The 17,638-nt window shown below is 33.3% G+C and overlaps 2 protein-coding genes and 1 long non-coding RNA gene across 4 annotated transcripts; 2 read left to right on the top strand and 1 right to left on the bottom strand.

The window, feature by feature from the left end:
• The first annotated feature begins 6,918 nt into the window (after nt 1–6,918).
• Nucleotides 6,919–8,216, top strand: LOC142544836 (uncharacterized). 2 transcript variants are annotated; one of them, XR_012820115.1, is made up of 3 exons: nt 6,919–7,164; nt 7,260–7,667; nt 7,754–8,216. It is a non-coding gene; the product is annotated as an uncharacterized LOC142544836 (long non-coding RNA). The 2 variants fall into 2 exon arrangements; XR_012820114.1 differs by having other exon boundaries at nt 7,761–8,216.
• Nucleotides 8,217–11,757: 3,541 nt separating this feature from the next.
• Nucleotides 11,758–13,117, top strand: LOC142546884 (uncharacterized). The gene has a single exon (XM_075654846.1). It carries the CDS (start codon nt 11,823–11,825, stop codon nt 12,927–12,929), a length of 1,107 nt encoding a protein of 368 aa, XP_075510961.1. The 5' UTR covers nt 11,758–11,822; the 3' UTR covers nt 12,930–13,117.
• A 1,315-nt stretch (nt 13,118–14,432) lies between these two features.
• Nucleotides 14,433–15,974, bottom strand: LOC142546885 (large ribosomal subunit protein eL31-like). The gene is made up of 2 exons (XM_075654847.1): nt 15,798–15,974; nt 14,433–14,770 (listed from the first exon to the last, which is right to left on the bottom strand). Exons 1-2 carry the CDS (start codon nt 15,881–15,883, stop codon nt 14,494–14,496), a joined length of 363 nt encoding a protein of 120 aa, XP_075510962.1. The 5' UTR covers nt 15,884–15,974; the 3' UTR covers nt 14,433–14,493.
• Between the last annotated feature and the right edge of the window lie 1,664 nt (nt 15,975–17,638).

Here is a 17,638-nt window from a genome sequence, read left to right on the forward strand (position 1 = left end):
ATTTATATGCTAAATTGTTCAAATGTGAATTTTGGATGGACAAAGTAGTGTTTTTGGGCCACGTCATTTCGAGACATGGCATATCTGTTGATCCTACGAAGGTCGAAGCTGTATTAAATTGGCCAAGACCTACGAATGTTCTTGAGATCCGTAGCTTCATGGGTTTAGCTGGTTATTATCGTCGTTTTATTGAAGGATTTTCGAAAATAGCTAAACCTATTACTCAACTGACACAAAAGAATCAGCGATTCATTTGGTCAGATGAATTTGAAGCTAGTTTTCTTGAATTGAAGACGAGATTGACCAAAGCACCTGTACTTACTATTCCCTTAGGTACTGGAGGATTTGTGGTGTGTACAGATGCGTCTGGTAAAGGTTTGGGCTGTGTTCTGATGCAACATGGCAAAGTGGTTGCTTACGCGTCTCGTCAATTGAAATCTCATGAAACTCGTTATCCGGTTCATGATCTCGAATTGGCTGTCATTGTTTTTGCATTGAAGATTTGGCGCCATTACTTGTATGGAGAAAAGTTTGTTATCTATTCGGACCATAAAAGTCTGAAATATCTCTTTTCTCAATTTGATTTGAATGTGAGGCAACGCAGGTGGATGGATCTCCTAAAAGATTTTGATTGTGAGATTCAGTATCACCCTGGATCGGTGAATGTTACTGCGGATGCCCTTAGCCTTAAGGTGTATGATTCTGTGTTAGCTTTTGTCAATGTCGCCAAAGTACACGAGGATATTTGTACTTCTGGTTGGACTTTTCACTCGAATTGGAATTATGTCACTGTCTCAGCATTGCAAATTGAGCCTAATTTGATATCGAAAATACGAAAGGCCCAACGAAGCGATGCTCAGATCCAAAAGTCGAAAGAACTTGTATCTGCTGGACATCAGTCTGGATTTCAAATTTCTTCTGATGGTTCTTTACGACTTAATGGTCGGCTGGTAGTTCCTAATGATTTTGATTTGAAATCTGCCCTTCTTCGAGAAGCATATTGTAGCAAATACAGTATTCACCCTGGAGGCCGAAAGATGTATTTGACTTTGAGACCTCAATTCTGGTTGAAACGTATGAAGAAGGACATTGCTGAGTTTATTTCAAAATTTCTTGTCTGCCAGCAAGTGAAAGCCGAGAGAATGAAACCTGGAGGATTACTCCATAGTCTCGAAATCCCGAAATGGAATTGGGAACATATTGCTATGGATTTTGTGACTCATTTACCTCGTTCGCCCAAGGGCTGTGATGCTATTTGGGTTATTATTGATCGGCTTTTGAAATCTGCGCATTTTATTCCGTACGAATGGACTTATCCTTATAAGAGAATGACCCGTTTATACATTGAGAATATTGTGAGACTGCATGGTGTGCCAATCTCGATTGTATCTGATCGTGATCCCAGATTTGCTTCTAAATTCTAGGGTAGTTTTCAAGAAGCGATGGGTACGCGTTTGGCTATGAGTACTGCTTATCATCCTCAAACTGATGGCCAGACTGAGCGTACGATTCAAACGTTAGAGGATATGTTGCGTGCTGTTGTGATGGACTTCAGAATGGGATGGCAAGATGCCTTACTATTGGTTGAATTTTCTTATAATAATAGCTTTCAGACGAGTATCGGTATGGCACCGTTTGAAGCTCTATATGGGAGATGATGTAGATCACCGTTATTCTGGGATGAGATTGGTGAGAGACAATTGACTGGACCTGAAATGATACAGGAAATGAATGATAAGGTTCAGTTAATTCGGCAGCGGATGAAAGCTGCTCAGGATCGTCAAACGAGTTATGCGAATAAACGAAGACGACCCTTGGAATTCCAGAAAGGTGACAAAGTGTTTTTGAAAATATCTCCCTTTAGAGGCACGATTCGATTTGGCATGCAAGGGAAATTATCTCCTCGATATGTTGGTCCATACGAGATTCTGGATCGAGTTGGTGATCTTGCGTATCGATTGGCATTACCACCAGCTTTATCTGCCATTCATGATGTATTTCATGTTTCTATGTTGAGGAAATATGAACCGGATCGATACATGTACTTGCACCTGATGAAGTTGAACTTGATCCTTCTCTTTCCTATGTTGAACAACATGTTCGCATTATGGATCGAAAGGAAAAGACATTGCGTAATAAATCAATTCCGCTAGTTCGAGTACAATGGACACGGCATGGTGTGGAGGAGTCAATGTGGGAGTTGGAAAGCAAAATGCGAGATGCATATCCGCATTTATTTGATACTATTCCACCTGTTCCATTGTATTCGATGTATAGTGATCCATTTACCGATTTTAGTTTTGATATGTACTATAACTGGTGACATATTATATGTTTTCCAATGTTATGTATATAGAGATGTTTGAGATTTCGAGGACGAAATCTTTTAAGTGGGGGAGAAATGTGAGACCCCGAAAATAAAATAGCATTGATGGCATTTTTGTAAATAAGTTGAAAAATATTCAATTTATTTTGATGGCATTTTCGTAAATAAGTTGAAAAATAATGAATTAATTTTAAAGAATAAAATATGACATATCTTGGTCATATAAAATGCAAATAATTTGAGATTTAGATATAACGTAGAAAACTCAAATGTATAGAAGTTTTATGTTTTGAGTTTTGAGAAATTTGATCGTTTGACTGGTCCAAAGATATATACCGGTGTTAAAATGTTAAATAATATATATTATATTTTATTATATTATTATTAATATAATATTATAATATAATATAATATAATATATATAAAAAATTTTTAAAAAAAATTAAAAAATATAAAAATTGAAACATGAGGCGGTGTCCAATTCCACCGAACCTCAGCAAGCAACAGAGACGTACGTGAGGTGAGAGAGAAATAGAGTTTCGATTTTCTTTTCGATCGTGCGACTTATCGTTTTATCCAATCGACGAATCGACTTCAGTTTTAGAATCGCTGACACGAGATCTTCGATTTGAGGTATAAATTTTATAGTTTTGGTGATATTTGAAATTCGTTGATTTCTGAAATAAATCCGATAAATTGTTAAATCATACAGAAATTGAAGATTGTTGAATAATGTATGATTTTAACGAAGTAGAGAAAACTATAGTGATGTTGTTTTGAATTATTCGTAATTTATTATTATTGGAGAATTTTAATCGTTTGATTGATATTGAAGAAATATTTGTCAGTTGTTATTAATTCTGATAAATATATACGGTAGAATAACCGACAAAAAACTAAGTTTTGAAGTCGGAATTGAATTATGTTATGATTTGAATTTGATATGAATTTTCAAAGTTTCAAAAGATATTTGAAACTTGTATTACTGAATTTAAATGAAGTTATTGATTGAAATGAATATGTTATTGATGTAGATAGATTATTATACTGATATCTTCAAGCTACATCGACTGGAACGAAAAATTGAGGTATGTTGCGACCGGGTAACATACGACATGTATCTGTATTATATGATATATGTCGGATTGATTTGATTGATTGGAATAAGAATACGTGTCTATATGCCTTATTTGTTGATTGATGTGTCATAATGACATTGAGATTGAGATATCAATGTATAAAATAAATGCTTTGTTAACACACATCGTTTGATGCATACATCGATACATGACATGCACGTTGAGCTATGATCCTTGGATACCCTGATATGATTTGATTGGATTCTGGGTTTTGTGAACACAATTGCTATGTTGGTATTATATGACCCGTAAAGCATAGACAATTGTGGCCCCAATGATTGGATATGAGATTTGGGATTTGATGGCGCTTTGTCGACGCTATCATACGAGTATCCCTTATTGAGGCCGGTGTACTAGCTCGAACATTGATTTGATAGCGATTCGTTTGATTCTGACATGTGCTCAGTGGATGGGCATTTGACCTGATACCTCCACGACATACATGCATTGCATACCATATATCATTGTTTAGATATCTATGGTATATATGATTGGTTGTTCCATACGGAGCTTTGCTCACCCCCAAGGGGGGCTGCTGTTGTCTTTGTGTGTGGACAATGACATGTACTCCAGGATATCAGGAGACCGGAGATGGTACTTCTGGAGGGAGCCACAGTTTGGGCTGAGGTTTTATGTTTATGTCTTGTTCCCAGTATATATGTATATGTATTTATATACCGGGGCATGTCCCGAGGATATGAGTTGTTTGTATATGATTGGTTATGATTTCGTGTGGGCATGCTTATGATGTGAGATTAAATACTATTTTTAGTATTTAAATTATAGAAGAAATATTTCGGGCTCATTGTAAAAAAATTTAAAACTCGTTTTCTGCTGTAATTAGTTAACCCTAATCAGATTGCATTGTAATAACGATTATGAGCTAAGGGCCCCACATTTCACGTATTTGTCAAACATTCGAAAATAAAAATGGTCATTGGCTCATGATGGTGGATGGAGGACGAGGGATAATGACTGACAAACATGTCCGAGTGTACTAATGGTGTGTTGAAAGGGGTGCGACGTCTTCCAATACTGCAATAGTGGAGATGACCTTACAGCGTTGCGTGCACTATTTCATTCAACGGCGAGCGCAAAGTGATAAGATGCTGGAAAAAAATCAACCATGGACCGACTATGCATACTCTAAATTTGATATGTGGTCAAAAAAGTCAATTAAACATCGAGTAGTAAGATTTGACCAAAGGGATAAAACAGCATCCGTCGCGACAGGAGGAAGACTGAGTCGTCAACATCACATACAAGTTGTGAACATTTCTACGCGTGAATGCACATGTGGTAAATTTACAATATTTGGAATTCCTTGTTCACATGTTATATGTGCAGCGAAATGGTTTGGTTTGAATCCCGCACAGCTTGTACAACCATGGTTTACATTGAGCGAATACATGAACACATACGATGGAAGATTCTACCCTATTCATGATGAACAATATTGGGATGAACCTACATTCCAATTACAACACAATGGTGTTCGTCGACAAAAGAGGCAGGCTGGTAGAGATAGCACGACACGCATAAGAAACGAGATGGATCAGCCATGAACGAGGGAGAGACAACGTGAGAGGTAAAAGATCTACAATAACGTATTGTACATTATTTTTAAACCATAACATGTGAAGTTATTAATGTAATTACAAAATTGTGTATTAAAATTTTGTATTTATTAATAATTCTTGTTCATTGCAATGGCTGTAAGTAAATGATTATCATAATATTTAATAGGATCACACTGAATGACACCATAGAAGCCCATGCGTGCAAGAGATATGCGGACACGGAGGTGAATCCCAGCATTAAGCAATCTCCAAAGACATTTGTCAGACCGGCGTGGCGGAATTATTGCATCCATGTTTTCAGCTTTGATATTATTTGATATGTGTCTACCCCACAAATACAACACGTTATCCGTATTTTCAGCCATCTTACAAACAAAAAAATCATTAGTTAACAAATATTATATTTTATATCAACAAAATTTAATAAAATATTTTATAGTAAACGAAATTTATTTACAATTTCCGGCTCGAAAAAAGAAAAGTTATATATTGATAACAAATTGGTACTAAAACTAATTACTGTAATTAAATAATTTCTTTTAAAAATCAATAATACTTCATAAAACGTAACAAGTAATTATAATAAATACATTAATAATAATAATTATTAAATATGGTAATAGTTATAAAACATATACATTAATAATATTTATTTATTATAACATGTAATTTTAATACTTACAAAATAGTTATTTATTATAACATGTAATTATTAAGTATAATAATAGTTATAAAACGTTTACATTAGTAATATTTATTTAATAGAAATAATTATTTATTATAAAATGTATACATTAGTAATAGTTATTTATTATAAAATGTATAACATGTAATTATAATAAATACGTTAGTAATAGTTATTAGAATAAATACATTAGTAATAGTTATAAAACTATACATTTATTTTAATTAAATTAAGTATATTTATTATTTTATAATTAATATTATAATTATTTCAATAAAATAATAACTATTACAATTTTTACGTGATGCGTTCATTATTATACAATTATACAATTAATATTATAATTATATAGTTATTATTATAAAATTAATATTATAATTATTCCAATAACACAATTTATATTACAACTAATTCCAACACTACAATTAATATTATAATTTTCATAATTAAATTAAGTACAATAATTTTTATTACTTAAAACTACTATGATGCGTTTATAAAGTGTTCGGCAATGCAAAAATTCTAAATTATAGTATTATAATTCTAATAATACAATTAATATTATAATTATTGTTATTACTTAAAACTAATACAATTAACGAACAATAATAAATACAATAAACAAAAATAATATCGTTCCCTCTGAATATTCTGAAAAAAATACCGAAAACTTACGCTATTGAATAAATGGAAACTTCTGAAGATGGGTGCTGGAAAGATGCTCGGGACTCGGCGAACGAAAAAAAATGGAAAAAGATGCTCGGTGCTCGGCCAACGAAAAAAAAAAGGAAAAGATGCTCGGTGCTCGGCCAACGAAACAAAAATAAGGAAAAGAGAAGGAGAGCTCACGGATTCTTAGAGTCCGTGACCAGATTTCGGATTGTAATATTTTGATAACACTCCTAATTTTGTTATATTTTAATGAATACTTTTTAAAATAATATTATTTCTAAAAAAAACCCACTTATTATTCATAAATACTTACTGCTTGAGTTTGTTGAATATTTAGACAAAAATAAATAAAATTTAAATTTTATGGGTCTTGATTATCTGTATGGACCATATAAGTATATCATGATTCATAAATAATTGCAACTTGGGCTTGCTAGATATTTTGACAAAAAAAAAATTAAATTTATAGGTCATGATTATGTACATGAATTAAGTATATTAAAAGAAGAATTGGGAAGAATCTGCCGGTAAAATTGATTGATCCGCCCCTGCTCTGAAAGCATGTCAGAACCTTAAATTACACCTAAATCCAAATGAACCAAAATGAAACTTGATTTATATTATAGTGAACCAAACGAATCCCAGACAACCACATCACCAGGCTGGCTCTTAGATTTCTCTTATTCTGGACATATACTTGGAAATACAGGTTGTATTGCCAGATCTTGTGCCGCATCAGCTGTCAATTTGCACTTAGTTGAGGTAAATGGTTGCAACCTTTTATGAATTTTGGAGTTGAGTCTGTGGAAATGAATGGTCTAACAAATTAGATACATTTCTTTGTATTCTTTACTTAGACCTGCTGCCAAGCTTATTTCAGCCTCTTTTCCTGCTTCAGCCACTGGGGTTTCAGGTTGATGATGCAAAGTCAAAGCATGCTGGACTTGATTACGGGCCGTATCCTTCACTGCCCTAAACTGACTTCTTGAAATTTAAAGTCGGCGATCAAATTATGTATGATTTAGCTTAAAATCGCCACCATCAGGAACAATATCTCCAAATTAAAGTTTGTATCCTCAAGAATCAATATTTTTCAGTGTCATCTAGAAACCTTGAATTATCAAAGCAATACTTGCTTATTTTTTTAAAAAATTACAACTTGTAATTGACAAATATAATTCAATCAATCAACCATCCACATCAGATTTGTGGTAGTTAAAGTGCACCCTTCATAGTCAGAGTTTCGGGAATACTTCAGGCAAGAGGTTTCTTATTTTCATTCTCAATTATATGATTCGAGTTGATGTGTTATTTCTCTTATATGAGGACAACTTTTTCGTTGATTATGCAGGATGGAGAAAAGAGGGTTGCTAGCATTCACCAGGAGAGGAACATATATTCTCTCAGTGAGTCTAATATGAAGTTAGCTTGCTTCTGAATTGTTCTGCTTGAGAAAAGATTGAACAAGTAGTTACTATGTCTTCCTGGTGTTCGGAAAAAAAAAATGGGGTGGGGATGAAATGAACATCGGTGAGTTCATCCCCTGTTGTCATCAGTTCTTGTAAGTGGTCGTTCTCTAGGGATTTCCCGATTTACAGAACATGATATTTGCAATTCCTTCATCTCCTCCTTGTTTAGCGGTTGCCAACTTCGTGCGAAGAAGAATATTTCTTCCATTCCCACGTCCTTGATCATTTTGAGAAACGACTGGTTTCTTTTGTATTTCTGTCTCCCCTCCAGCCCAAACATCATCGACCTGGTCGAACTCTTTCCACATATTTAGGGTATCTCCAACCCAAGCAGCAAAATACCGTTTCTGCGCCACATTCCCTCGGCGCCAAATGTGCCGCAGAGTTGTTTTCTTTTCTTTTTTTAAATTTTTTTTTGTTTTTTTAATTATAAATATTTATATTAAGAATTATAAATATTTTTTATATAATAATATGATATTTTTATATTAATTTAATAATTAGATATATTTAAATAATAGTATAATATTTAATATATTATTTATTAATTAGATAATATTTATTATATAATTTTAATAATCAAATATAAAATCATAAAAATTAAAATATTTAATTATATAAATTTACAAAGTATTTTACAATAATTTTATAATTAAACGTCTAACACACAGATTTATTGAATAATATTTAAACATTCAAGTACACAGTTAAAATAAAAATACGAATTCAAATTCAGATAATTTAAATGCAAATATAATAAAAGATAAACAAACTAAATCATCAATAATTTGAAAAATCGGATCCAGATCCTCCAAAATCACCAAAATATTTTCCAAATACGTTGCCCTCATGTTGATGACGTTCTGCATCTCTTTTTTGCATAATTCTTGCTCGTTCATTTTGAACAATTTGACGCATTTCTGGATCGTCAATTGTGCTTAGATCCATGTACAAAACTTTATTCTCCTCCTGAATTTTAGCCAATTCTATTTGTTGTTGTCGAATTTCTAGTTTTTTTTGCTCATTTTGCAATGCTAACAGCTTAATATCATAATTTTGTTGCATATCGGTAGATCCTTTTTGCAATACATTGATAAGCTCGCGATGTCCTTCCTTCATCGTAGAAATTAATTCCAAAACATTTTCTTCTCTTTTTTTATTTAATTTGGATTTTCTCACTCCAAGAGGTCGTTGAGATGGAGTTCCACCTGCATTTTCATCACTGCTTAAATTAATTGAAAATGAATTCACTACAGGGGAACCTGATATTGGAGATTCTGGTTCTTGAGTATCCGATTGTGATGAATCCACATTTGTGACATGTTGTTTGGATACTGGTATCGGTGCACTGTCGTTGGCCGAAAATTTCTCCATTTATTTCATTATAGGCCAAACATGATCAAACTTGAATCATTTAGTGAAATTTTTATCTTGCTTCATTAAATCCTTTGTCATGTTCAACTGCACCGATTGAAGATGATAGGGAAGCACCGACTCCAATGATAGAAATGACTGTCAATGAGCATATCAGATTTCGAGAATTTCTCGCTCGATATAAAAAAATAAAAGACAAAGACGTTCATTATGCATTACGAAATGCTTTAATTGATCATTTATGGGATGAATATGATCGTTCAAATATTTGAAGTTGTATTTGTAATATGTTATTTAATTTAATGTCATGTATTAATTTTATTTCACCAATAGAAATAACTATTTCAATTCGTATAATATAGATTTCAATAATATATTTAAAATAATTAAATTAATCATTTTTGTAATATTATCACATTTATTAAAAATATAATATTAAATATATTCAATATAAAATTTAATTATAATTATATCATTAAATTTAAAAAATATATATTTAACAACTTATAAAAAATGAGATAAATAAAATAAAAAAAAATATTTCGAGAATATTCTTTTTTAGAGTAAGATTTGAAGTAGATGAGTTGGAGATGAATATTGTATTTGATACAAAAACTGCACTATTTTAGAGTAGAATTAATTTAAAATAGAATTTTGGGTTGGAGATGGCTTAGCCCCACTCCACCTCTTTTCTAAAACAATCCACACTCGTACTTCTATCCACTTAACTTTTTTGCCATTACATTATTGTCCTCTGGGTTTATATGCAATTATTACAAATCTAACAACGACCTTGACAATTATCATTTGTTCCCTCTCATAAATCAATCCGTCATTTGTGTCCTATGAACTACGAAGCATTTCTTGTCGACCTTTTTACTCAAATACAATAATGAGTTGCTTAATTGCCTGAAGTGGTGCATGTTTCATTGTTTTGAGAGTAAACTTTGTTAACATCTGGATTGAATTATATATGCCTTTTTACTGCTTATATATTATATTTTTTTTAATAAAAGGGATTGCAACAGTGTACTTATTCAAGAAAATCTTCATATTTTGAGCTAAAATCGGCTGTCTCTAAAGTCTTCAACAATTTTCGAGTAAAAATGCAAGGGCGATTGGCTTGTATTCGGCTCGGAAACAAGCGGGGTTGCCTCCAGAAGCTCTGCTTGATTGTAAAAGCAAATCGCTCGGTGGAGGTACCATTCGAATTCCGATGGTAGAAACCTACGTTAGATGTCTGAATTTGTCACTTAGTGTCGGCAATGCGTGAAGGCAGCTAAACTATGAGCAACTGCAGAAGCGTAGAGACACCATTTCCAACTGAAGATATTTTTGCTTAAGTTGCAGAGTATCAAATATTTTGACTGCTATTTGTTAAAGAACATCAGTTTTAAACTATTCAAATTGCCATTGGCTTGTCTCTGTTAACATTTGATAAGAGGCACGTGATTATTCAGTTCTTTGGAATGTTCTTAATTTATCATGATTTGATGGAAAATTCCCCAGAGTTTCATACGTGAAAGTGAGATGGAAATGTGTGTTTTGAGAAAAACAAGTGGAAATTATTTATCTTAATCTCAGAAAATAATCACCAAGATTCAACTTCTAATCAACACACCGCGTGGTTTAGTAACTTAGGGATCTTGGTAATTGGAACATGGTTGATTTGATTCATTCACCTTACAAAAGGAGTCTTTTGTGGTCTCACATGTACTAATGCATCTTTTTATGTGCAATCACAAGCACATGCCACACTTGACAAATACCTAAAAGCCAGTTAAGCCAACTTTTATTATGTTACAGACAAGAACAAGAATTCTCAGTTTCCATTAATTGAATCTACAAAATCCCACATTACAACTCAAAATGTTGGGTACATTATTACATTGTATTCGTTTGATTCCATGTCAACATAAAGTCGTTAATAATGTGTCCAATACAGAAAATATGGCAGCAGTGAGCTAGCTTCTAGTCACATGCTTTGTTATATCCTTATTTATTTCAAACCAACCACCCCATTCATTATGTCAATGTTTTTTTTATACATTAGTAAATATATATCAAATTTTAACACACAAAAAAATTAATACAAAAATTTAATTTGTCAAAATATCATAATATGTTGAATACAAAATTTTATAATATAATTGATGTAAATATCGATTTACGAGGTATTGAATGTAAATTAATATTATTTTATATATATATATAACTTTGTATTTTTTTAATGGATAATAACTCCATATTTAAATTAAATTGCTCCCATGTTTAGAGTATTTATTTAATGTGCGATTGTTACTCGTATGATGATTGTCTATGTTTGATGCCATTTAAGTGTGTACTTGAGGATATTCTTGATTTAACATAATACCAAGAATTTTTTTTAAAAAAAGTATTTAAAGAATCAAAATTTATATTTTCTAAAAAATTATAGGTCTTTTTCGTAATTTAACCTTTTCGCTAGGGGCATACTTGTCCCCGCGGCCACTTATATAACGTGGCACTACTTGCGAATCCATCTCCCCAATATTTCACATATTCACCATAATCACACGTACGTTCACTTGCAGAGGGATGAAGCTGCCCGGAGAGTTCTTGGTCAGCACATTGGCGGTCCTGATGGCCGTCAGTGCCGTCGTGAACGCCTGCTCGCCTTCGGATCGGGCAGCATTGCTTCAATTCAAGTCGCAACTCACCGAGCCTTACATCGGCGTTTTCAACACATGGTCCGGCGCTGACTGCTGCACCGAATGGTACGGCGTCAGCTGCGACCAGGACACCAAAATGGTTGCGGACATTATCCTTCGTGGAGAGTCTGAGGACCAGGTTATCCAGAAGAGCGGTCGCTCTGGATACATGACGGGTTCAATCTCCTCCTCCCTCTGCCAGCTCGATAGCCTCACCACCTTAGTCCTCGCTGACTGGAAGGAAATCTCCGGCGAGATTCCAACCTGCCTCGCTTCTCTTCCGCACCTCCGGATCCTCGACCTTATCGGGAACAAAATATCCGGCCATATTCCGGCGGATATTGGCCGGCTAAACCGACTTAGAGTGTTGAATTTGGCTGACAACCAAATCTCCGGTTCGATCCCGGCTTCCATCGTGAACCTCAACAGCTTGATGCATCTTGACCTCAGCAACAACCAAATCTCCGGCGTGATCCCACAAGATATTGGAAAATTGGCCATGATGAGCCGGGCTTTACTCAGCCGGAACAAGCTTACCGGTTTAGTCCCCAGTTCTTTTGCCAATATTCACCGGCTGGCAGATTTGGATTTGTCATCAAATGGGCTAACCGGTTCAATCCCGGATCAACTCGGTTCAATGAGGGTTCTATCAACCTTAAATCTAGACAACAATCGACTCTCCGGCCAAATACCAACGAGCCTACTTAGCAGCTCAGGCCTAAATATTTTGTATCTGAGTCGGAATTCGTTAGAAGGGAACTTGCCCGATGTCTTCGGCCCGAAAACTTACTTCACGGCCCTGGATTTATCATTCAACAATTTGAGAGGCTCAATTCCACGATCACTATCTTCGGCTAGGTACATAGGTCACTTGGATTTGAGCCATAACCACCTCTGCGGTCCGATTCCGACAGGGTCGCCGTTCGATCGTCTTGAGGCCTCCTCCTTCGCCAACAACGATTGTTTATGCGGTTCTCCCTTGCGCACTTGTTAAATTTCTGTTTGTAATTCAAGAAAACATTTGATTTTAAATGTGTAATTATGTGGTTGTAACGATGCAATATGAGTTGTGTTTTTATCTAAAAATGTGATTTTTATTACTGAAGGAATTGTAAACGCTTTCGCATAAAAATGTGTCATTTCTTTGAGGAGAGATCATACAAATTAAAGTACACATTTTTACGTCCCGTTTTTTGCATGGATATCCATAGTTTCTTCATTAAGATAATGTATGCAATTGACGAGTGCATGAATAATCTTAATATAAGAAATCAACAATATTGAATCAATGATGCCTCAAACTTCAAATAACATGCAATAAATCAGAGAGAAACTACACATTTAGTTGAATCAACTTTACTTACAATTTTAGTGAGTCTATCCAATGTACTGGTTGAGATATGTGCATTCAGGCATCGAAAGTGAAAGAACAGTAGTCTCGTATACAGAAAAAAAGGGTACTGTTGACGCAGACAATTCTATGTGCAATCGAATTATGTTATCATTAGGGATTGTTTTCTTGAAAAAATGGCCAAATTTCAGTAGCTTCTAGTCAAACGAAATCATCAACAGATCATTACCGTTTTGTTTACACGCATTTGATGCCACGATTCAATATTAAAAAGAAAAAAAGACACTTTTTTTTTTTAAAAAATCTCGACACAACTGCAATAGCCGGAAAGATTAACACATCATGTGTGACTTAGATTCAGCGTTTGTAGAGTGTCAATTAATCAAGATATTTTTGAGACTTGGTTGTAGCAAATCAAGAAATGGTGACGAGTGTTGATTAAACAAAGGTTGGAAACATAAGCATCAAATTATGGAAGAATTTAATCAAGGAGAAGACAGGGGTCAGAACAGATGCATGTTCTATCCTCTGTTCTCCCATGTGACTTGCTTTTGAGATGAGCATGAATCTTGGGTCCTACCTAACTAAATTCCCAGCAACTCCCTGAAATTACATTTACTACAACCTCAAGCTTGTCAGAATCACTTCAGTTTGAAGTCAAATTTAGCCTTTTATCATTTTGCGCGCTCTTTAGCCTGATGCAAGATACATTTACCATGGATTATTCATTTTCGCCAATCTGGAGGAACCTTCATTTTTTTTAGAACCTTTTACTAGGGAAAGTTTCAAATCCTGTACTAGCAAGATTGTGCATTTTAAGAATGACTTTATGATGTTCTAGTTTTACCATTAATCAGATGCATTTATCGTTTTAGGTTTCTCGTTATTTATCTAACATATAATGAAATAATCATTTGACCAACAAATCCAGGGTGAGTCCGAGTAATTTCAAGATTGTTTCATTTTTTTAAAATAAATGATTCTATTTAGATTCGCAGTAAGACACGTCTTCGTCTAAAGTTTACATATTTATTTTTAAAATATTAGTCCAAAATTAAAATTTCCTGCAATCCTAAAGAGTGTTTGCAAATAATAAAAAAAATTATGAATTTTTTTATCACAAAACTATGAAGAAAAAAAATCTAAAATACGATAAACCTTTGAAGAAGAATATCAAAATTTCAGAAAATGCTAAAAATGGAAAAGTTCATTCATCTGCAATGACAACGGTGCCCAAACCCTTCAACCCTCCTTCAGGAATTATAGCTACAGTCACCAAAGAGTAAAGCTCCTCTTTAGCATCTTCATCGTCATTTCTCTTCCGGGAAACGCGGACACGGATTCTCCTAGGCACACTACGTATTCCACGACTCCATATCTGTTTGTTCAACTTCACATCTACTCTGACATCAGTGGTTCCCATGGCCTTCTGGGCAAACTTTCTTATTTCTTTGATTGCAGTAGGAGCCTTCTTTTTGAAGGTGCTGCACTCAGATTGGATAATACAAAGGCAACACAGAGTATAATCAAATACTCATATTCACAGCAACGCAAGGTATAATGAGAGATAAGCAGTGTTAATGTTTATCGACTAACACTAATGTGATGACACAAGACATAGCAAGATAGAGCAACAAATATAAAATTAGCTTGTTCACCAGATATCAACATGATAAATAATAATAATATCAATTTGGGATCTAACACATGAAATACCGTAACTATACATCATACTGGAATATCTCTAGATAGTAGAAATTTTTTGTCGTAGCCATCAAGGGATACGGACCTAGATAGTGGAAATAGTTTGATGCAGTATTGGACGGACACCACTCAGTTACCACCTGTCTAGCTAGATGATCACCTAGAGTAACTGCACAATATCACCAGGACTACAGCAGGGGGAGTCAAATAGACAAAGTATTAAACTTTTTTGTTCTAATATCATTAATTCTTCATAAATGCTGTTCACATATCATCAAGTGCTACCGTTTCCGTTCCTGGTAATTCTATAGCTCATTCTCAGTAATGTTCCTGGAAACAGTGACCACGCAGGAGAGTCAACTATATCGAAAAGCTACTAAAACATTAAAATGAATTTACGTTGAACTTTGATATTTATTAATGACTAACATAACTCGGACCAAGTTTCAGATCAATAATGACAGAAACGCTACCAATTCACCTTTATCCAATCTACTCAAGAAATGCCTCAGTTCGAAGAAGAAACTAAAATACAGAGCAAAAGAATAACACCAATCAAGTTAAAACAGTACAGAAAACATCAACCATCACCCAAAAATCACCTTATTTAAGCCAGAGTAAAAAAACGAAACGACAAATATACGAAACACCGACTTGAATTAAACGAAAGAGCAAAGGTGAAATATTGCAAAACATCAAACTTTACCTCAAACCGTCAACAATGAACAATAAATAAATTTTAATTCTGACAGATCTAAATCTTTAATATTAATTTTCAAAACACAATCATAAAGAGAGTAATCGTACCATCCATGGAGGCGTTTGTGCAGATTAATGGTGTACTCTCTTTCAACGACCTCCTCTTTTCTCGCCTTACCGCCCTTCTCCACCATTGTTGCTGCCGATCCAGCAAACAAATCACAAATGCACCGCCTTCTTCTTCCCTGGAGCAGGAGACAGTCCCTCGGTCATTTCGACTGAGTTTTATATACCTCTAGCCTTTTACTTTTGCATGCTGGCTTATTATTTTAAGGCCCAAAAGGCTTTCTAAATTCTGAGGCCCAATATAGATACATATTTGGAAACTAATGCGATCTATGATTTATGGGGATTAATGAAAAGAGAGAGAGAATAATTTAATTTAGAATGAATTATATGATACCCATACTTTATTGATAAATAACTAGATCTAAAAATTTACACTTGTAGAATTTTATTGTTATACTATTTTAATGAGTTAAGGAAATGTTTTTATTGTTTCGAAAAATAAAGAATATGTGTTATTGTTTCTAAAAACTGTATTAAAATTATGTATGATAATAACAGTAATTTGAAAAACAATACGAGAAATTAACCTACTTTGAAAAATCTAACAAAATCCATTTTACTAGGGGTGAACAAAATCTCGGGTTAACTGAAATAACTTATGAAATTGAATTAAACTGAAATTCGGTTCGACTAAAATGATATATAGTTTTTTTTAAAAAAAATATCGATTAAATCAATTTAAGTGGTTAAATCTTCGTTTTGAATATAAAAAATGGTTTATTTATATATATATAAGTGGGCCAAACCTACACCCAATCTATTAAGCAATCACCACTAGTCTGCAAAAATAAACTCAAGCTCACTAAATTTTTTCAAGATCTTCCCATCCATCATTTTCTTCTCTATTGCCTTAACCCTAACTTTTAAATCTATGAAAATTATAAATACACCCTAACTTTTAAATCGATGAAAACTATAAATACAACAATAGACGAGAAATAGAGATAAAATTTTTTTTTTAAAAAAAATTGATTCTCCTTTTTAATGGTTATTTCCGAAAATGAATACATAAAAAACAATTTCTCGATTTGCTTGGATTTGAGATTTTATTCAGTTTTCTACTCATTTACACGAGTATGTAACTTTAAGTAATCGAGACAAATATAAAAGTTTATGTTTCTATTTTTCTTATTTTTGAAATTCAATAAACTGATATGGTGCGTATGTTTTTTTTAATGATAATTGTTCTTATGCTTCGTGCATAAAAAAATGTTTAATGCGATTAATTCTCCCGTCAACTAATTTGAAAATCTTGGATATTTATTTTTTAAAGATCATCAACCGAAATGATCGATTTTTTTAATGGTTTAATTCATCTCGAAGGTGAAAATGAGTCGGTTCAATTGATCGAAAAAAATTTAAGTTTGTTCGGTTGTGATAATTTCAGTTTGATCCATTCAATTTTAACCGATTGTGCACCTCCAAATTTGATCCCATAATTTCATTCCTCAAATCAATTTAACAAAAAAAAAAAAAAAACTCCAACAATAACAAATATCTCCTCAACTAATAAAACTCATTAGTTGTTTACTGCATTTAATTGAATTTGATATTATGTAATCTAAAATGTCGAATGTAATAATTTTGTGAAGTCGAAAATGTGAAATAATTAGAATGGTGAATACTGAACATTTTTTTAAGTGGAAAGGTACAATTTTTTAAGGCAAAAACTTGTGTGAAACGATCTCACGTGTCATATTTTGTGAGACATATATCTTATTTGGGTCATCAATAAAAAAATATTACTTTTTATGCTAAGAATATTACTTTTTATTGTGAATATCACTAGGGTTGATCCTTCTCACAGATAAAGATTCGTG

The sequence above is a fragment of the Primulina tabacum genome, chromosome 5 (assembly GCF_025594145.1).
Source record: "Primulina tabacum isolate GXHZ01 chromosome 5, ASM2559414v2, whole genome shotgun sequence".
Taxonomy (NCBI): domain Eukaryota; kingdom Viridiplantae; phylum Streptophyta; class Magnoliopsida; order Lamiales; family Gesneriaceae; genus Primulina; species Primulina tabacum.